Source organism: Pomacea canaliculata, linkage group LG6 (genome assembly GCF_003073045.1).
Source record: "Pomacea canaliculata isolate SZHN2017 linkage group LG6, ASM307304v1, whole genome shotgun sequence".
Taxonomy (NCBI): domain Eukaryota; kingdom Metazoa; phylum Mollusca; class Gastropoda; order Architaenioglossa; family Ampullariidae; genus Pomacea; species Pomacea canaliculata.
The window spans coordinates 8,601,512-8,624,688 of NC_037595.1; the positions used below are offsets into that span (position 1 = coordinate 8,601,512).

Here is a 23,177-nt window from a genome sequence, read left to right on the forward strand (position 1 = left end):
TCCGGATTCCAGGCAACACCCATCCACAAAATTGTGATGGATACGTGTGCAGCATTGTACAGGATTCTTCGAGTGGATTTTTTAAAGGTACACTGCTGATAAAGCTTAGAAATATGGATGTACATCATTAGGGTCGATGAATGATTGCGGTGTTATTATATTGGAACCTCATTGTCAGTCAGATTTGTTGATAAATGTGTAATCAAATCAAAACAGACTTTATTGTCTGTCGAGGAGACCAGGACAGAATTTGTCTTCGCTCACAAGGCAGGCATACATACTCATACAGACCATTTAACACACAAGTTAGAGTAAAAAAGTAGATTGCACCAGTCCATCAAAGCAGTTTATTGTTTATCCTAAACAACAAACCTTGGTGACCAAGGCCTTAAAAGCAGTGCTTTACAAAAAGAAAACGTGTTTTTCACGGGTTCTGCCCCACGACAGAAAATTTGTACATAGAGAGGTCCGTGATGCTATCCGTTTGGTTCAAGGTGAAACACAAGTCCAAAAATAGAGTCTCAGTTGCTACAGGTAACATGTCCGAGTAGCTTGCAGGACTCTGTGTGTGTCTCTTTGACACAGACATCAGGCTTAAGTAGACAATCATATTATATTATTCAATTCCAAAGTTATCAGTAAAAGTAAACAAAAATGAGTTGCCATTATAAAATGACTTCATGCTGGTATGTTGCGGAACAATACATAATGGCCTGAAGACAAGTGGGATACTTGATGTTTATTTTTCTAATGAAGTGGTATTCTGTAATTTCTTTCTAATCTCCATGCATCATTATAAATACATCCGATTGCATTTGATCTCGAATTCGTCAGGAAAGTTTTCCGTTGTACGAGCTACCATTTGGGTAAAAACAACTCATTTTCGGGTAGCCTGTCTTGGCCCGCCATTGCTTCTCCATGAACTTCTCCCTGGACGTATGCAGTTGTTCTAGAAGCTCCACAGCCCGTGAACTGGCTTGTGGTGTCTAATTTGTCTACCTTCCTCTTCTTCCTTGCACAGTTTCTGGTACCTTTGTGGTGGTGTTTGCCGTTACACACTGGTGAGTTGGGCAGCAGTTGCTTCAGCTGTTTCTCCTGAGCTGGCCCCCACAGAAGTGAGGAAGAACTCTGATATCTCCTGTCTCCTCTTCTGAACAAAGAGTTTTTTCTGAGGATTCCGATGGAGTTTGTTGATGCCAAACTCTGGAAATTAGATAAAATACTCATGAAAGTAAATTTCAATAAAATCTTGTTTATCTGTTGCTACATGAAATAATAGGAGCTATATAGATAGATGCACATGTAATATTATACTTAGCTAAAAGTGATGTTTGTTTTGTGTTTGCAGGTCCAAGTACTGAGCAGAATGGCAACAAATTTCACTAAGAATTTGCACAGCGATGGAATCTACCAAACTGCATTGGACCATAGATGGCAAGCAGTTGCCATTCGGTCCCACTGGTGGGTCAACACACTATAAAATTTAAAGTATCCACAGCATCATTCTTCGGCAGTTGTAGATGCAAAAATATAGATTCTGTATTTTAACGCTGGGAGCAAATGGCAGGCAGGTGATGCTGGTGTTTTTATCAGAGACAATACTCAGCTGCTGCTCTTGAGAACAACACTTCTAATATTCCAACACCAGTTCCTCTCCCAGGCCTGTCACTGTTACACCTGTCCCATATTTTATTGTAGGACGATGCCTTTCCCCTTAAACCATATTTACTAAAGCCATTCCCATTCAGAAGAGTCATTCAGAACCTACAAGATGCTCGAGAGAGGAGATGAGAGAGGCGACAGCGAATTTTTGACTATATATTGTCGAGAGCGAGAAGAATTGGTAGAAAACTGTTTGGCATTCTGGCGGCACGCTTTGGGTGTTTACAGAAACCAAATGGCCCATAGCCCGGAACGGCGCCACAACAGTAAACACATAGCATGTATTGCACTCCACAACTTCTTAAGATTCTAAAGTGGACCAAGAGTTGTGTGCCACCCTGTTCATTGACAGGGAAGACACTGAAACCATAGATTAATTGAGGAGACTGGCGCCAGAATCCACATCAGCTGCAGCCCCTTAACAATGCGCAGTCAACAGTCTTCCACTGATGCCAGACTTGTGCGCGAGAAGTGAAAATTAATTACGGAATGAGGAGGGCACCGTGCCATGGCAAAGTCATATTGTATTGTTAAGATTTGAGTAAGTATATTGATTCATGATGCTTGAACGATTTGAAATTACGAAAATGATATTAGTATTCAATGTTGCCCTTGTAGCCGATACAATCATTGGACAGCAGAACCAGGTTGAAACTATTCTTTTTCAGTGCTCACAGTCTTTAAGATCTTACGTAATCTTGATAAATCAAATGTCTTGATTTTTTGAAATGGTGTTTTATATGTGGTTAAGAAAAATGTTTATGTGGTAATTCTTTTTTTAAAATTGTGAATGTATACAAATACTTGAGTATAGTTTTCTCCACAAGTTTGCTATTTTTACACATGCATTAGAAGATATTGCTGAAAAAAGCAGAAAGAGGGCGAGTTATAGTATTCTCAAACTTGTTATGGTAGCATTGGTGATACACTTCACCTAACCTGTTTTTCAAACTTTTTGATGCACACGGTCCAGTCAATACTTTTATATGGCTCCTCTGAAATATGGGGTCTGTGTACCAGTAATGATAGCATGGAGAAGGTTCACACCTTCAAAAAGGTTATAAACTGAAGAAACTGTATCCTACAAACCTGAAGCAGAGACTGACATAAACTGTCACCACCAAAGTGGCATAATGCTATCAGAAGCATTTCAAATATTTCCCATCAATACATTCAAACTCCCTAGTTATTTTAAGCAGCTTTCTGTCTGGTTGAAACACAGAGGCATAAAAAGATACCTTCATAAAATTTAGAATGTATACTGTACTAAATGCCATTCAGCAGCGTTATTTAACTCAATCAGATGTTGAACTGCCCCTTTGCCCGACATAGTGAAACTGAACCAGCACTTTCTTCCTACATGCCCCCTAAATTATATGGACCTTCGTAAACTTTTCATCTCGAAAAATCATTCAAGCACCCTTCCCTTTTCCATTTCAGATAATAGATTTAAAACTGCACATCTCTCCTCTTTTGTTTATAAATCATTGGAAATAAGAAAACTTTTGGACTAGACCAAAGATGATTTACTGTTAGTTGGTTATAGTGTCTTTTGACTAAAATAATTTGATGAGTATAGTATTATGTTTACGCAGATTTATACAACTTTGATTGTATGGGTAAATACAATGCATATTTTTACTTGCACATGAGATTTGGCTTACTATAATATATTACTATTGAAATATCTTTGATGGTATTGCACCCCCCCTTGAAAAAGGGCTATGGCCTATTCAAGTAAAAAGGTTCTGCATTGAAAATTAAAAAAAATATTTAAACTATTAAAGAATGATGGAGATGCATACTGCAGCATCTTTTATTTTTCTTGTGTGCATCTGTGTCGAGAAAAACCAATAATGCATTCTTTTGAGATAACCATGTGTGTTCTGCATCTGTGATCGGGACAATTACGTGATGTATTTTTCACCTTAACCTTTCCCATCTTAAGAGATTACCCATTGGGACTAATAAAGTGTCCTATCATAGTTAAACAAATAATCCAAATTTTATCAAACAAGGAATATTGGTAGATATCTTAAAGCATTTAAAAAGTTTGTACTGACACTTTCGTGTTGTAAATAATGTGAAAACAATTTGACAATTAAACAACTAGAGCTGAAAATATTGCAGATGATAAAGATAATTTGAAAATAAATGTTAAGCTATCACACAGAGGCTATTGCCAGTTGAAAATATAGTATTAGCGGTTAACTCAAAGTGCTTACCAGGTTGTCTTGACCCTTTTTGTTTTTATAAAGTCCAGAAAATTTAGCCTTTCCAAAAACGCCATGTAGGCTCTGCCACATTCAAGTGCAGGACGACCCCTACAGCGGCCCGTTGTATGCACCACAGCTGTGCAGAAAAAGACGTTCCTTAGTGAACGCATTTCTGCCTTCACATCTTTTCTGAAATTAGCAAAGCATTAGACTTTTAATATCCTAAATCTTATTAATAACAAAAGCTAATCAACCAAAAGATTATTGAAAGCTGCTCATTTATCTGTAGATGTTTTGTGAGAAGCAACCTATCATCGTTGAGAAAATTGTTTTCTTATGTTTCGTATGGCGAAATTCTCAGGATTTCTGGTATGCATGATCATTCACTATTTATTCATATAAGCCATCACTAGCATCAGCAGCCACAACATCTGATTCACTGCATTCTTAACAGGTTTAATCACCTGAATCCTAAACAGTACAAATCATACTTTACAATGTTTTAATCACTAGATCTAAAACAGTACACAATCATCAAGCAATATAGATTAAGAAATGTTACCAGTTATCCGTTGCCCATAGCACGCAATGTTCTGGAAGGCATTTTGCATTATACCTGTTCGTGGAGTCTGGGTCTCCAGTGTCGAACAGACACGGATAATTTCCCATCTCGCAATCATCTTCAGCAGTTCTCTCCACACATGGCTATTGTTGATGTCGAAAAGGGAGCCTACTGTGTTCAAGAGTGAAAAGGAGCCTACTGTGTTCAACATTCCGATTGGCTACAGCGTCTACCAAATAAGGTCGTCCCTTGCTGGGAAATAGAAACGCGTTTCGTATATCTCAATCCAGGCAAGGCCTCTCTGCGTGCCGTGTGCACAACTCGACAAGCGCTTTGCGGGCTGCAAACCCGCAAAGTGCACATTGCAGCGATGAATAGGCCATTATCAACCAAGATCACTGCATCGCGGACCATCCTAAAGTAAAAGTAGTTAAATAAAGTAAAAGTTTTAAATTAACTTGAACATACTTTTTTCCCGTAATTTTTTTCTTATGTCTGACACTGTAACAGAACAACAGTTATCTCCAAAGGAAACACAAACTGGCACAATTAATGCTCCTCAGTCAGAACATTAGTAGCTGAACAAGAATTAGTTCCCTTGTCGCAATACTATAGCGGGCAGCAAAGTGAAAATGGAAGAAAAAGAGGCAGATAATAGAATGGAAAGGAAACCCAATTCTGATTTTTCTCTTCATAAAATAATTCACAAAATAGTGTCTTAGTGCCATTGTATGTTGCTTGCTATTTGATTTGTTTATATTAATATATGCGTCAGTGCAAGAGATTGAGATTTTTTTTTTTTTGCATTAGAATAATGCGCTTTAAATAACCTCATCTTTTTTTTCTTTTTTTTTTTGTTTAATTACGCAAAGCAAATCGAGACGTCTTTGATGGTCAGGTAAAGCGTTCTCTAGTAATTATATTATGATTAAATTACACACACTGCATGATTTGACTGCTACTATACCGTTGTTGCCGAAGTTATGCAAGGGAGGACACTCGTTTGTGTACATCGCTGATAGAGGCCATGACCCTAGCGTTTCTATGTGACGTCACAGTTGACTTATGGCTGCCAAGTGAGAAACGATTAAACACCATTGACATCAAAAAGTTTGCAGGTCACCGGCAGTCGATGTCATGTCAAATGAGGAATACAGAATACAGTCGAAATGACTTCATTACTGGCCGTGAAGAAACGTGGAGGATCCATGGAGGTGCACAACACGGATATTGCTAAACAGCTCAAAACTGATACATCATCATGTGTAACTCTATTAGGAACACCACAGGTATTGTTCTGCGTGAGTTCGTGTTTTAAAAAAACAAGAAAAAGTTGCTGACATGCTTCCCAATTCCCAAAATTTTACGCTTTCGCACCATTCCATCCAACTTTGCATTAAAACGACCCAATTATAGGTGTTTCAGGCACATATAGATTTTAAACATTCTAGCTTTTATATTGTTATGACTGCCTATGCATTGTTCTGGTCCTGTCCGTTTTCGTATTCCTTACTGTCATACTCTAAAAAACTCCTAAATGAAAAATTCGTACCCTGCTTCTCGCTGGATAATCACGTTTTCAACATCAATTAGGGAAATAAAGACTAATTGTGGCCTTGAACACTATGGAAACAAGCAATTTTTAAGCCATATAGAGAAACCTTGATGCACTTACATCTTTAGATATTTTATTTGTAATTTATAATAACTGAACATAATGATAATTTGCATGTTAATCTGATAATAGCTTATTTCTGACTTGTTACGGCAATTAATTAAACCTTTATATATCTTTCAATCCTGATATATTTGCTATATATGATTCAACCATGCAAAATGTTCTCTGGATTACCTGATTAAGATTTTGATGATATTGGAGAACAGTGTAGATTCTTATTTTAAGAAGGAAATAAAGAATCAGACAGAAATATTTGACCCCTAACTGCAACTTTTAGGTGTGGCAGTATATGTTTATGAATCAGCCTCCCTATTAATTATTGCTTAACCAGAATCAATGAGCTCAGAAGCTAATACCACGTTATTTAATCAACAGATTAAAAAACCAGACAGACTATCTGGGCTAAGTGTGGATGTTGGCATCTTGCATGAGTCTGCAAAAATGCAGGACTGGCTCAGCAAAAGAATGGTCAAAAGTTTGCAGGTATTACCTGTGTTTTAGAAATGAAGTGTCAGACTATAAGTTAGGACTTTTATAGTTTGTTTCTATGGGGCTTAGATATAGCAAAAAAAAAGGAAAAAGTTTATGGAGTTATATGAGCACACACTCATGTATAAACACACAAACATGAATATTACTATTAAGACATTTAATATATTCAATATACATAGTTATTTTCCTTGCCCTCTTCCTAAAAGGTTTGTAAGAAAAAGTCTGTAGTTTTAAAATGCTTACTGATTTGTAGGCTTTTAAAAAATCATGTTGTAGAAAATAAAATCCAATTTAAAAATGTAGGCAAAAGTCTACTCAGTGTATGAACATGTACTTGATTGCATTTCTTAAGGATCTGTCAAAAGAGAAGGTAGGTCAGAGTGGTCTATTTCACATGTGGATTTTTTTCTCTGTGCATTTATGTTTATTTTGTTTTGAAAATGTTAGTAATAGTAATTGCAGTCAGTTTTTTTTGGTGACCATTGTTATGTACTTCAGTTTCACTTCCTCATTTAACACATCTGCTTATAGTGCAATAAGGATCTTCTTATCCTGCCACAGTTAGGCTGGATAAGCTGCAATAAACACAGTAGTTTGGGGCAAGTTTGTTTGGATAAGATCAGTTGATATTTTCATGTTTCTTGTGACAGGGCCTTTATATAATCACTTTGGGACATGTATGAGGGATCATGGCACTATGTACTGGTTTTGCCAACCTCATCATGCTTGACAAAGGCAACTATCTTTCAGACCTCAAGCTTACCCTAACTATGGTTGGATAAAAAGGTCATTTAAGTGCAACATGTGGTTAATAAATCTGTCATTACATATAAGACTTCGTGCTTTACTTGTTGTAAAATGACAACTGGAAAGAGTTGATATCCTTTTCCTGATAATGTGATTGGGTTTTGCATGCACTGAGTGTGGCATTATGTTCCAATGCATGCATATTGTTTTTAGAGTATTAGGATTATTTTTGTGTTTTTGTACTTGGCATTTCATTTCAGAAAAGTATATCATTAAACCATACTCAGAATAATAACATATTATCAATGAATATCTATGTTTGTAAACTTTAAAAAAACGTACTCAGCCATCCAGTTACTCTTATTTTACCACCCTTTCCTCATGCCCAAATAGATGCAGAATTTTTTCATACACACTGATTAAAAATGCCACTTTACTGTAACTGCAGAAATGATCTGATTTTTCACTGCGAGCCTTTTGCTTTTGTGTTGCTGCTCTCTCTATTTCTGCATTTGATCATATAATAATCAAAAACCTCTTTGTCTTTCCAAGTTCTCCTCACTCAAACTTTGATTTGATTGCTACAGGTTAGAATATTTTCTTAGCTTAAGATCTGAATGAGTTATCATCTTTTTTCTTTTTGGTCACTTTATATATTAATCAACATTTGCCTTTCTTTTGGCATTTATTCCCTCTCATAGTTGTTGTGCTAACTAAAATAATATTTACAGAGTGCTGTTTCACAGCCATGTGTAGGTAGTGTTTAATGTTAGCATTAACTACACAGTTGAAGTACTAGAAATATAAATATGTAACTAACATAATTACTAAACATTTGTGATGGTTTTGTGTATAAAATAATAGGCTACAAAAATCAACCAAGGCTTTTTACACTATCCTCTAAAACTGTGTATTTTTTTGTGCTGTTCATATGTACTAACTGATATGCCTTGTCTTTTTATGGTGTGATGACTGAATATTTGTTGTCTCTGCTAGAAAAACATTTATTTCAGCCCATTAGCATCGTATTTTCTATGATTGGACAGGAGCGATCAGATGAGGAGAGTCGTGCTGCTCGTGTGCTGTATTCCCCTCTTCTGGAAACTGAACACACTTTTGTAAAAGTAAATCTGGAACTTTTTATCATTTGTACACTTATGATATCAAAAGTCATTCATGTGTGCTAAAAGTTTTAATATCTTTAAAAAATAGTTTAATGAATTCATTCACACTTTCATACAGTGAAGCACATGAATACTGTAAATATTGAATTTGTTTGACACATCAGAACAATCCTTGTTTTTAGTTATCTGTGTGAGTTATATAGTGATTTATTAGACGACTTCTCCAGCTGATAAAAATAATTAACATGTGAGCTACTTGAATGTGGTGTTGATATAAATAGTCTGTGTATAAATTATACAATTTACACTATCTTTATCTCCAGTTGGCAGAACTAATAAAACTAGTATTTCACAATTTCCCCCATGTTCAAAAAGCTTACTGTTTACTAAGCAATCTTTCCATATGAGTTTTTATAGACCTGTCTTAAAATTAATAGTGAAGAAAGGCATCTTTTTCTCAGTTTCAAGGAAAATATACATACGCACTCCTTTGTGGCTTTTGCGCTTAATTATTATAATTTGAATTTGGCATGATCTTTGTTGCGAGAAATTTTCTGATTCATTTCTCTGATGATGGTCCTTTTTATTGAAACTTCTTATTGTGTTTGGATGCTTATATGGGGAAACCGGCCACATCTGCTTTCATTTATCTTCTGCATGAAGTGCAGTGGATGTACTTTTTGGAAACTAAATTTGTTCTTAAAATAGGAATTTTTATATTTTTTAGAAACCCTCCATGATCATTGATTCTCTGCTCGATGATGCCATATTTGGATTTTTATTCAATGAAATTGTTATAAATTTGTCATTACTAGATGATAAAATCTTGCCTGTAAAGAATAGAATCATTCATCACATCTTTTGCACCAGATCCATTTTAAATTCTTTGTAAATTAAGGTGTTGATATAAATAGAATAGAAGAAATATTCTTCTGTCATCTTTTCCTTTAGATCGATTTTCAGTTTTAGGGAGAAGTCTGAAACACAACTGAAAATGTACATTCAATGAAATAATATCCTTTAGTCTACACTAATAAAATGTATTTTTGTTCCTCAAACTTGCGTGAAGTTGTTTGCCAGTGTCATATTCTTATTTTGATCTTTGCAGGATTTGGATGAATTCCTTTTGCATGAAGATATGCTAAAGCAGCGCAAGAAGGAGCTGTTACATAAACAGTGGAATGACCATGTTTTGAACCAATCAGGCGCCAGATCCTGAAAGTCATTGATGGCCAAGATTGGTCAGAAGTTGACCGACGGAAAAGGGAGCTGCACAGGCAATATTTGGAATATGTAAACAGAAAAGTGAGCAGCATGTTTGGTTATAAATATTTCTCCTTTTACTTGTCTGCTTGCTCATAAGGATTGTGCTTCATTTATGCTAGCATTCTTGGCTAGTCTGCTAGTCTGTTCATGGTGTTTATTGTAATTTATTGCTTACTACTTTTAATTTTTTTTTTTTCTGAGGTGTAGGCTGATTTTTTTTTAATGGTATTAGAAACTGGAACAGTCAATATGATTGTAGAAATGTAGTACTTCTACCATGTGGTGCAGCTGGTTGACCAGATTTTGAGGGTTACAGCTTGCAGTGTTCTGAGCTCTGCTGTTTCTTGTGTGTATTATATACATATATTTATTTCACACAGGGCTTTGTATTCTTGGAAACTATGGATAAAGGAGAGTATTACGCTCAGGCTTTGAATGCCCATCGCCCCTCACCAATTAAGGTTAGCAGCAAGTACAATTACTGAGAGAGAAATCAGTGAATGATGTGGTCTATAGTGTTTCTAAGGACAGAGGGACATGATTACATGAACCAACTCCTGCCCCTTCCCCTCCCCACATGCACATATGCATGCACACACACATACACAACAGAGAGAGCATCAGTGAGTCTGTACAAGTCATGATTTTGAATACTTTCAATGCAAGTGCATTGGAAAGGTGCTGCTATTCTAGCTTTTACACAGGGCTTTGTATTATTGGAAAAGTGCAAAACTTTGCACAAGTGTCTGTGCTCTAATTCATTTAGATATTACGCTTATTTTTTAATATTCAAGATTATGATATTCTGAAGCATTATACTTATAACTTTTAAAATCATTTAATGAAACATTTGCCATTATTTAAAGAACAACACCCTTGCCAAATCACTACAGTCAAGAAACAATGTTGACAGCTGCTTGAATTTCTACAGATTGTTGTACCAGCTCTGCGAGACCCACTTCTTTCACAAGGGCGTGCACGCAGTGAAGAAGAGCAGACAATTTTGCGTTGCATGACTGGGAGTATTTACACACAGAAGGATATAAATCAAGTCAAGTTGCCGCCCATGCCATTAGTACCACTGGGTCGCCATGGCACAGACACTATGCAGTGGAATCAAATGCCCCTTGGAAACATTGACAGCACACCCCGCTTGGCCAGCAGGTAATAGTTTGGACCATGTGTTAAAGAAACCTTTTTAAGAAATATCTTCCATAAAATGTTGTGTTCTACACACTGCTCATTTCTTCATCTTTGTCCATGAACTTAATTTTGCCTTGGTGTCATTTGCTTGCTGATGCTTATGTTTCTTGTATAGCTGACTCTTGGTTTGTTTGTAATCCTTTGCATGCAGCACATTGAGCTTACATTCACCTGGGTAAATTTGATAATGTTCATTATTGCTATTAGCCCTCCATCATTTTACATGTACTTGCAGTGGATTGATTGCTGGTTACTAAGTTCAGAAAGCTTTTTCTGATTTACTATCATTTTGAACCATTTCTAAAACTGTGTGCAAGGCCTAGTCCAGTTGCTTTGTGGTGTTGCTTAAAGTTATTATTTTTGCTTTGTGTTTTCATAACACTCTGAATGTCAGACCTGTCATTCTCTCCATCTTAAATATTGCATTGTGAGCAGAGAAATAAGAGATTTACACATCAGAGCTGATGGAAAAAGTCATAATGCATTTAAAATCAAGTTTCTGTTACATTGCATAAAAAGTTCATTTAGAATGTTGTGCATTTCTTCAGTCTAAAGTAGACTTACTTTATGTGGAGTATATACATGTGTATATATATATTTTAGATGTGACATTTGCTTTCTTTGTTTTGCAAGTTTTTCTTATGTTTCAATGCATGACTCCTTTAATTCTTAGTTTATTCTTGCAGTTTGCACCTTAGTAAATTCTGCAGATATGGCATCACATCCGCTAGTAAAGGCATGTTAACAATGTCAATTTGTTTTGTCTGGTAAATATAGTCATGCATTAACTAATGAAAACCATAGTTATATCAGGTTAGTGAAAACCTGTTGCAGTTACTGCAAATAAAAAGAAAAGGCACTTGCTATTCCATTTTATTTTGTAGAATTAGATGTGGTAATGCACAAATATTTGCAGTACAGGATTGTTTTGTTGCTTTCCCTTACACAGATCTAAATCAGTTGGAGATTTAATGTCAGCTTCTCTTTTGGTCTTGTGTGAGATAATGAGTTTGCAAGCTGATGTGGAAATTAAGTTACTTTTTTATGTCATGTCACCTAGTGTTTCTCATCTTATGGCCTTCATCTAATTGCCTGATTCTGTCCCTCATCATATTAATGCACTGTGAACAGTTTAAACATTAGCAAAAAGATTTATTCTGGTGCTACTGACTGATCATAAAGTGTTCAAAATAGTCTTGGAAGATTGTCAGTCGTGGCAAGGTTTGTTATAAATGTTCTCTATATTTCTGTTATTGGGTTGTAGAATATCAAAATTATTTTCCAGAATATTGTTCCAACTTTAAGAACAGATTGTATTTGAAGAACAATGAAAATATAAAAATTATGTGTACATTTGATGTGGTTGCATTTGATTATTTTATCACCCTTTCATTCGCTCAGAAAAGTCCAAAACCTTAAAAGTGATTTTAAAGGTTACATATATAATTTCAAAAAGCAAGCTATGTTGTTTCTGTGATAGTTTTTCGCCAAAGCCATTTCGGCAGATTTCTTCAGCAACAGTGTTTCAGATATGATTTATTTGAAAGACTGTGGTTTATTTGTTGGTAGATTGAGACAGATCAGGAACAAAAGAAAAGGTATCCAAATTCCTGAGTTGTAAGTTACACTAATGTTGGGGTTGCATATGTATGTTCTTTAAGTTCCAAATTTTATGCAGCTTTTAATTTGTTTCACATTTAACTTGTCCCCAAACCTGTAGTTAGCAACAGTATAGTGTTTGTAATGTTTGAAAAACATTATTTAGTCTTTTGAGTTGTGTAGTTAATGATGTTATTGCACCAACATCAACAGATCTTTGTTTTGTTGCTTTTTTTATTAATATTTTGTTGTGTGTCCATTTTCATTTCAGATTGAAAAATCAATTAATTTTCACCTAGATGAAAAAAATGTTCACTTGTCTTTCTGTATTTGCTTATGATTATATCCAATTTTTTAACTTCAGCTCATCATATAACAATACTCTAAGGAGAGTAACTGCTGATTTGATATGATAGTGAATGTGGAAGATTTTCTTTTTTATATTTTGATGTTTGCTTTGCAGATCTGAAACATTTATGTTCAGCTCTTAATAAATTCTTCTGATGTGTAAATACTAAACCATTAACACTATGTTGCTAGCATATAATTCCAATAACTATTGCATAATATAGTTATAATGTGTTATTTAGATGAAATTGTAATAGAGTTGGTAGAAGCTAATTCCTGCTGAGTGAAACATAAATACAAATCATTTGACATTCACATAATATTTTTTCATACTAAGATTTAAAAAAACACAAACAACCATGATTCCCCCCTTCCCCTAGTCACAGCCACAAAGTAACACATTTTGTGCTCTTTCCAATTTCTTCCATGCTTTATTCCCCATGCAAACAATGTCATGTTCTTCATATTGTCAGCCATCAGTAAGCCACAAGAATAAAATATATAACTAAAATAAAAAGACATAAAATAAAAAAATGCACATTAAAAAAAAAATTGAAATATTTATGAAATGAACTTTGCTCATGCTTGCTTGCTCTTGTTTGGGTTTTAACCAGGCTGCGCATGAAGGGTAACTGTACCAGCACACAAGTGGACTTTGAAAAATGGGCTAACCTGCCAGTTGATCCTCGCATCATAGATGTGGAACTGATGACACAGAAAAAGCGTATGTTTCCAGAGAAACCGCCGTATGGTATACCAGCTCGTGAAGTATCCCAAGTCCCATTTTTGTGGTTTGACACAGACCATGTGAAGGAAATTTATACATAGAATAATGAAAAAATTCTGCAGCCTGAGTTCGAGTGCTTCTGTTGATTTAAAGCAGACTCTTACAAATATTAACTTCTTGATTGTGCTTGTGGTTTGTAAACATTGTCTTCTCAATATCGTTTTCCATATAAACATGGAATTAAGCTGTCCTGCAGGCTTTGGTAGGAGCCTCAACAGTGTCCTGAGCTGTCTCAAATGAAATCAGGTGTCTTGTCAAGGTGGAAAATTTTGGTTTCCACATCTCCAGCAGTATTGTTGTTTTGAAATATCACACGGAGTCAAAAGGATGTAGTACATCAAGGTGTGATTTGAAAACTTTGTCAGATAAGTGTTTGTTTTTTTGACAATCTAGCTTGAATTAAGCTTAAAAAAGCCACTGCTTGGGTGATTTAGGGTTTCCATTGTGGTCACGCAACTATCTAGTATGACATAGATCTTGCTACCATGTAGTCAGTTTGCTTTCATTAATGGGTATTGGTATTCATCAACCTTCAGCCAGTGTATATGATTCAGTTAATTCATTGTTGGTTGACACTGTACATAACATAGCAGTCGAGCACTCATTTTTGACAATCTCATTAATTTCAAAGTAAACTTTTAAGTAATGCAGATGATAAACAGTATTTCAATATTATTTACCTTCATTTAAAAATAGTGCTTGGGTAAAGGATACTCGATCAGACTTTTTTTTAGGTCACAGTTCAAATCTTTGGCTAGACCAATGGATGGCTCAAGGTACTTATGTCCCATATTTTTGTACTGCACACACTTACGTGTAAGCAAATTGCAGGAGACTGTTTACTTACTTTTTATTGTTAGAAGCTTAACAAAATAAGTTAAAGATGTAAAAATTGCTAAATTTACAATACCTTTAAACATAGATTTATAATTCTCAGAGTAATATCTCAAACATGACATAATTATATGCATGTGACTGATAAACAATAATATGAAAGCTAAATTCTGGATGTTTCATGCTTACATTCAAATCTCATTGCTAAAGTATTATGTGATCAAGATGCATGCACAGAGACATTAATTTCTTGCTGAAAATTAAGCACCAATTTGCTGATCATTATGCGACATAGTCTCTATATAATTTTTATTCCTGTGCATGGTTCTAGTATGGGTATTTAATGAGTTTTCTTGCCACCAAAAATTCAAATTAGGAAATTCAAAAATACTTTGCTTTAAGGGGTTTCATAGATAATAATCTTTGTTTTGATACAAAGCCCTCTACTTATCTTGTGAATCAAATGTGTATGAACACTGCACTAAAAATTATGTGGTAATTAAAAGAGGCATTTTCATTTTGCAGTGACATTATTCTTTGATCTCCAAAAAGTTTCCTGTGATAGTCCTACTTATTTGTTGTTAAGGGGTTTCCAATGTATCTCCTTCAGGTATGTTTAAGTACCTTCAAGAGGATTAACATTTAGTATAATTTTAACATGCATGAACTGAGACGCATAAGTATTAAGATATTAAGGTAAGAATTTATCTCAAAGAATTAGATATGAGTGCATCAAATGTGTAGTCACATTGACCTGTAAAACAACACTGAAAATAAAAACATTTCATTCACTTAAATGTACTTTGCTGTTGTCAATAGATTTCAGCAAAGCTATATTAGAATTAATTCTGTATTTCTCAAAATGTGTTTGATTAAATCATTTATCTAAACAAAATTTTTGTTTAACAAGTGTTATAGATGTGTTTAAGTGTGCTTTTGTATTTGTGCATGAGTTTGCTCTTTCATGTTCCTCTATGTAAGAGAAAAAAGAACTTCAACTACTTAAAAATACCATGCAGTCACAAAAGTTAAATGCACATTATATATACAGGCCTAGCTGTTATTAGCCAGTGTATGGAACACAAGTCACAGGATGATTGATCATTCTTACCAAAGTGTAATTCAAAACAACCCTCTTAGCATGGCATAAAAGTATAACCCATCTCACAGACTGATATAGAAATTGTCCGCCAGATTTGTATACTCTAAGTTGCTCAGAAGGATCTTCCCTGATATGCAAATTATGGCTTATGAATAAATGGGGGTTACTTTCACTGCTGAAGTTGCTGTAGACCCTCTTGTTCTAATCTAGAGCCAGTGTAAACATAGCTTCAAAATATTCGAAGATTTTGATGGAGGGTGGTGGTGGTTAAGAAATTCTATTTGTTAGTATTCGTATGTATACAGTGAGTGTGTGTGTGCGCGCGCGTAGGAGAATGGGTGTAGATAAGTTAACTGTTGTTGTGGGTTATGTGTCAGTACGTACAGTCGCTGAATGAATGGTGAAAATCAGTTGAGTTGTATAATGCATAAAAATAATAAACGCAAAATGCAAGCCGAAATTAACTATTAGTGCAGCCATAGTTATGACTGAACGGCGTGCGTCACTTATTATTCAGAATGGGTAAATACACATTTTTTTGCACCACGCACGAACTGATACACACCGCCATGTCGACTTTCGATGCCTGGCGATCAGCCAATCAAACAGAGGCTAACATTTGTGTTTGGTCGTACGACGTCCTCGCGTGCCGTGCGAGTCACATTAACAAATATTTCGCCGAAATGGAGGATGTCTTCGTCGTTTCAGCTGTTCGAACGCCTGTTGGTAAGAATATTATACCTGTCACCCTGTTACTTTAATAGTTAGTTCTCTGCAACCCGCAATTTAATCTTTACCAATTGCTGATTGAGTGATTGTAGCAGACGCCACTTTGGACGTCTATATATAGTATCGCCGCTTTTTGGACCTTTTCGACTTAATCCATCTTTTATTAATTATATCACACACAGGCAGAATTTGCGAATGAAAAAAAAATGATTACATGAAAGGGATGATATATTTTTTTCTTAAATCTCTACTTGCTATTGCTGACTGCTGTTAGAATTCAGTCTGATAATTAAGCTAATAGAGAAGATACCTTTTTGTAATGGGTACCATACACTGATTTAACCACAGCAGCTGAGTGTCATTGCATAAAGATTTAAAAACGCAGGCAAGTTGACAACACTTACAGAATTAGAGGAAAAAATCACAAGACAGAAGATTATTGTGACATTCATTGTCTTGCCTGGAACATGACCATTGTAAGAGAATTTACGGTTGCCTACTGTATATCGTATGATAAGGAATATATGGTCTGACTTCCAGACCGCGGTTGGTTGGCTGGCCCTCAAAGAGTTAGACAACAATTAAGCTCGCGTGCCTACCGTGTATGTGTGTGCATGCGCGCTCAGCAGTTGTATGAAGTGCCAAACTATAGTGAACAATAATAAACTATAGTTAATTTTCCCCTTGTTACTTCGTGTTAAATAAAACATGGGTTTTTACAAATTTTTATGTTCAAACATTGATGGAAACTGTAATAGGATATTTTTTTTGTCGTCACTTAAACCTCACCTTCAGAAAGAAATGCCTGTAGCAGTGAAATGGTCATAAAATCTTGGCTTCTGCAGGGTCCTTCAACGGAGCAATATCCACACTATCTGCTCATGATCTTGGCAGTATAGTTATTAAGGAAGCTGTGAAGAGGGCAAATGTCAAAGGTGAAGATGTGTCAGAGGTCATCATGGGTCAAGTTCTTACAGCAGGTAAGGGTCCGGTAGTCTTTATTTAAAAATCAAAATCCCTAATCTTATTTCCCATTTCAGCACACCATTCACTGAATCAAACATTTTAAATGCAGCATGAGTGATTCTGCAACTATCTCCTTTTGGTTAACTTATGAGCAATGTGTCTAACATGTCACATCACTTAAACATTTAAGGTAACTTTAAAAAAAAAGGAAATTTATCTCATTCTTTTTTTCTTCTGCATGAAAGGATTACTGCTAAAATGTTGGTTGAGCTAAAAACAAGGGAACAAAACTAGAGAAGAAAAATTTGATGGTACAGTTTGGTTATCTTGTGTTCCATACAGTGAGGTTTTCCTCTCCTTTGTGGAAAAGTTGGTAACAAGCAAAGTACCTAGCTGGGAGAAAAATGCAGTAAATATGCAGAGCTTTAAGGGGGGAGAGTGATGTGCTGCATGTGATTTTTAATGGCTTGTACAGGCTGTGTCAGGAGGCACAGCTAGCGATGACTCATTGTGTGAATGCACAAAGGTCACCTTTCCCTGTCTTGAGTAGCTGTCCTCATGTCATCTCATAAATAGTTTGATGTTTGTGGGTGCGAACATCAGCTACAGCTCTTATTGTTAATAATTTCTCCAAAAAATTTTGTCACAGATAATCATAGATGTTGTTTGTGGAATTACAAAGAGTAGCTTTGTCATGAGAGAAAATACTTTTAATTATTTGATTACTTATACGTTGTAACTTAATCAGTCATCATGGTTGCCATGCCATCAAATCATTACCCTGACATGGGGATATTGTTGTTATACAATATACAATTACTGATATGCAATTACAAGACTGTAAAATGTATAAATATCTCTGAATACTGTCAACTCAGGAAAGGAGTAAAATGCAAATGAACAAATTATAGCTGAATGAAGACAAAATAAGGTTCTTCTAACTGCTTTTAACTGTAATCTTAGACCTACATCATCTTCCATCATTCTTACATTCTCTGGTGCGAATATCTCACTCTCCCAGATGGTGAGAAATCTTGGTGTGATCATTGATGCACCACTCTCACTAAAGTATAACACCAAGGCCATATCAGAGTAAATTTTTCTTGGCCTTTGCAGAATTCACCATTTAAGACCTTTGTTAACAATTTCTTCCACCAAGAAATTCTTGTCTGTATTTGTGCTGTCCCAGCTGGACTATTCCAACTCCCTGTTCCACAAGCTTTAAGAACTCCAAAGCTTGCTGCCTGCATTGTCCTACATAAGCACAAATCCAGTCATGTGACATCACTCTTCCATGGGCTGCACTGGTTGTCTTACTGTGCCTGCATTGACTACAAAGTGACCTCACTCTCATACCATTGTCTCCATGGCCTTGCTCTAGGGTATCTAAGTTCTTAAAACCATATCAACCCACTCAGTCTCTACAATCTGTTCATTTCAACCTTCTGCATGTGCCATGTATCAGAAAGGAAAAGTTTGGCCACTGCTCGTTTTCTTTTTCTGCTCCAGTACTTTGCATGCATACTACCTCAGATGCTTTCAAGCCTGGCCTTAAGACCTACCTTTTCCAAAAAAGTAGCTGGTGGCTTTCTTTGCATACCTTCCCTTCCTGTGTACATGTGTGTCTATTTTTTATGTAGGCTTTTTTTTTTTGTTTGCATGTGTGCTGTGTGTGTGAAAAAGAGATGTTGTTGAGCCAATTGTTTATGTCAATTTCATTGAGCTTGCTGTCAGCAGGGATAATTTCCACAGAAATTATACTTCGTTATTATTATTACTACTACTATGAAGTGTGAATCTATTTCAGGGCAGGGCCAAAATCCTGCACGACAAGCGAGTGTAAATGCTGGCATTCCATACACAGTCCCAGCAAGTGGAGTGAATATGCTCTGTGGATCTGGTTTGCGGGCCATTGTCATGGCAGTACAGGCTATACGTAACTGGTGATGCTAGCATTGTGGTGGCTGGGGGTCAGGAAAGCATGAGCAAGGTATATAACTAAAATACCTAATGCAGCTGAGATGCTGTTTTGATAATTTTGTAGTTTATGAAGCCTATTTATTTCTTTGTTTGCTTATTTCTTAATTACATCTTGTGCTTTAATGGTTGCTTCCTCTGTTCCACTTTTTATGGATCACATACACCAAAAGATCCATTGTGTGTGTAAGAGAGAAGTCATTGAGTAGAAATGTGTTACAATGAATATTGTTGAACTGTTGCCTAGGCTCCCCATTGTGTCCACATGAGAGAAGGTGTCAAGTTTGGTGATGTAAATATGGTGGATTCTATGATAAAGGATGGACTTACTGATGCTTTTAACAACTACCACATGGGCATTACAGGTATATATACTGCTCAGATGTGTGAGAGACAGAGTATTTTAAGGAGTGTTAGTATGTTGAGTCAAAAATTACACCAACAATATTTGATGCTGACATTAACATTTATGTCTGTCAACATTAAGTACTACATTTGACATTGTTTTAATAGTTACATTTGTCTCTGTGAAGTATTTTGGAACTATACAAAGTCCTTTTTTCTGCTTTACTAATGAACAGAATGTTTTTTCTGAAAATACACCTTTTAACTCTGGTACTATTAAAGCAGAATACCAATGTGCCTAAGTTTAATTAAGTTTAAGATAAGAATAGTAATATTTAGGTGGAAAACTGAATACTGATTTTGTCCATTATTTCTGTAATTTCAGCGGAAAATGTAGCACGGCAGTGGAGTGTGACAAGACGGGAACAGGACGAGTTTGCCTTACAGTCCCAGAAAAAGTGTGAGACAGCACAGAAATCCGGGAACTTTGATCAAGAAATAGTGCCTGTCATTATACAGACAAGAAAGGTATAAATGAGCACTTTTCATGGAGTTTATTGGTGCATGTTGCTAAAGATAAGAGTGGCTGTTACAGTCATGTTATCAGTGGTTATTTATCTAACAATTCTTGAAGTGTAAAAGGTTTTGCTTTACAGGTCCACAAGAGGTGAAGCAAGATGAATTTCCCAGAGCTGGTTGCACTATTGAAGGATTCCAAAAGCTAAGACCTGCTTTTGTAAAAGATGGATCAGGAACTGTCACTGCAGGAAATGCCTCAGGTGTGTTATGCAGTCCTAGACAGGTTAGATATCCAAACTGCATGATACAATCAGCATGAGTGGTATAATATTCTATGCAATACAGCAATTATTAATGTTGCAGGGACTGCAATCCAAAATTTCCTTTCAAAGGTGTAGTAATACAGTTACAGTCAGGACTGCGAGAAAGGGGTGGTAATACAGTTGTAATCAAAATATATGGAGAAAGGAAAATGGCAGGAAAAAGTTGATACATGCCTTACCTTTGATCCAACCTATAATCTCAGAAATCATTTCTGCACTTCTGTAAGAACTTACAAGATGCTGACACTCAGCAATTAACTATAAACAACAGGGATCAATGATGGGGCTGCAGCTGTGGTCCTCATGTCTGGCACAGTAGTAAAATCACGAGGCATCAACCCCATAGCTCGTCTGGTCTCGTGGGCGCAGGCTGGGGTGGATCCAACAATCATGGGTACTGGACCCATCCCTGCAGTCCGCTCAGCTGTAAGTTGATTTATTTTATTTTAGTCTTTCATCCACTACAAATGTTAGATTAACAGAAATAAAATGCCAGATATGGTTAGTCACATATTTGTTTTTCTTCACGTTTACAGCTCTCAAAGGCTGGCTGGAAGGTAGAAGACATAGATTTGTTTGAACTGAATGAGGCGTTTGCAGCACAGTCAGTTGTGGTAGCTAAGGATTTGGGCTGTGATCCAGCAAAGGTGAGTGACCTATGTATGTGCTTATACACATTTCTTATGGTTGATTAAAGAGTTGATAAGGTTTTACTATAATAATGGTGTGAGCTTTTATAGCACGGTATCCCAGCCAAAGCCAGGCTCTGTACAAACACAAAAACACAAGGGAGATAAAATTCCTGTGGCTTTGTCGCTCTTCTGCCGGATACCATTCATAGATCATGATGTCAATGAGACAAATCTACAGTCATTGGACTGGATGGGAGCAGAAGAAATTAGTAATCTAACACGTAGATCAAATCGCCAGAATATCCTGATAATCGTAAACAGTACAATGTTGAAATGCATGACTGTTTGGCACTGATGTAAAGTCTGTCCCAGAGATGACTTATAAAGTTGAAGAAACTGTGATTGCATTAGCCAGGAGGATTAACAGTGGTGAGAGAGTTCATATTAAATGAATGAAAGGCCACAGGCAAACAAACAGTCAAATACAACAATGATGAAGTCAGGAAAAAGTGCAGATCGGTACAATAGGTAATACAAGCACAACATATCCAGGTGAAAGAAAATGAAAATGTGGAGAGCTGGCTCCCACAAGCCTGTTAGGTGAAGGGACACCACAATCCAAGCATTTAGTTGGTTTTTTTTTTTGTAGGGTGGGGGAGGGTTGGCAAAGAATGGGAGGCGCCATGTCTTGGTGGTTATATTGCTTTGTGTATGAATGGTGTCATGCATCTTCAAGTAGTTGCATCATTTGGTTGACATCACTTTGAAAAAAGATGTCCTATAGGAATCAGTTGGATCTTGTTTGTGTTGAGTTATGGAAATCCAATAGACAACCATCTGTGAATAGCAGAAGAATGAACTTCTTTTTCTGCCCTTCTGTAGATTGGCTGAGTTAACTTCTAGCATCTCTTTCAACATTGGACCCACAGGAGTTTTTCCAAGAACTGCCAGCTGACACTTTTAGATTCTAAGTGCACCAAATTCTTCTGCATGGTTTGCTCTTATCTTTGCTAGCAGTGCCCTAGCTTAAAGTCCTGCACGGAAGTTGAAAGGCAACATGCACATACTCTGACAAAACTTGAGACATTTTGCACCTTCTTTGCATTAGGATGTGTTGTTGATTAACTGAAATTCTCTTCTCTTTTGACTGCTGGGGTTATCAAGGTTTTTTTTTTTTTATAATTCATTGTATGCATGCATGAGCAGGTGTGTGTATGACATATTGTAACCTTAGAGTGATGTTTTTCACATGATCCTAATACTAAAAATCAAACCCCACTGTATAAATCTGTGATGTGTAAAAATTTCTCCTCCTTTACAGGTAAATGTAAGCGGGGGAGCCATAGCGATTGGCCATCCAATTGGTGCTTCTGGAGCTCGCATCTTTGTTACCTTGCTTCATGGTCTTGTGCGGACGGGTGGCAAAAAGGGTGTGGCAGCACTGTGTGTTGGTGGAGGGATGGGCATTGCTGTATGCATTGAAAGGATATGAATATTTATAACCTCCTGACCATTATTTTTGGTAGTTTTTGGTGAGGGTGCGTGTGCAGAGAAAAACGACTATGCATGAGGTGGGCAATTGCTTAAGTATTTGTACTGTCAAGAAATGAAATTTTTTTAAATGATAAGCTGACTAAGGAATTAGTGTGTGACCTTAGACTTACTGGTGTTTATACATTTGACCTCGGCACTTTTATATTTTACATTTCACCTTGGGACCAATTAAGAAAGTGTTAACACCACTGTCATACCTGTTAGTATTGTTTTAAACTGTAGTTATCATGGCTCAAGCTTACCTACATGTTTTTAATTTGAATGGTGGGTTTTTGCCCTCTTTCTCCTTGGCCTCTTTTTGATCAGAGAAGAATTTTTCAGATTTGTACAAGTTACAACATGTGAATTTTTTTTTTTTAAAAAAAGCTCAGTCTCCTCAACTTTCATTGATGAATGATGAATGCTAATTGTGAAAGTACTTCTTCGAATCTAAAGTAGGCACCATTTTTATGAGCGACAAGTGTTTTTATCATTTTCTTTTAGTGAGAGTACAAAAAGGCAGTTCCCTAACA

At 36.1% G+C, this 23,177-nt stretch overlaps 2 protein-coding genes across 2 annotated transcripts; both read left to right on the plus strand.

Annotated features, from left to right (window-relative positions):
• Positions 1–5,467: 5,467 nt before the first annotated feature.
• LOC112565765 (protein FAM228B-like) lies at positions 5,468–15,413 on the plus strand. The gene is given in 9 exon segments (XM_025241505.1): positions 5,468–5,729; positions 6,494–6,601; positions 6,963–6,980; positions 8,404–8,481; positions 9,590–9,671; positions 9,674–9,786; positions 10,128–10,208; positions 10,679–10,911; positions 13,512–15,413. Coding segments are annotated over 9 exon segments (1,047 nt in total). The 5' UTR covers positions 5,468–5,609; the 3' UTR covers positions 13,726–15,413.
• Positions 15,414–16,208: 795 nt separating this feature from the next.
• LOC112565763 (acetyl-CoA acetyltransferase, cytosolic-like) lies at positions 16,209–22,627 on the plus strand. The gene is given in 10 exon segments (XM_025241504.1): positions 16,209–16,346; positions 17,195–17,329; positions 19,123–19,253; positions 19,255–19,305; positions 19,540–19,657; positions 20,023–20,162; positions 20,290–20,416; positions 20,751–20,905; positions 21,016–21,126; positions 22,433–22,627. Coding segments are annotated over 10 exon segments (1,182 nt in total). The 5' UTR covers positions 16,209–16,303; the 3' UTR covers positions 22,604–22,627.
• The last annotated feature ends 550 nt before the right edge of the window (positions 22,628–23,177 follow it).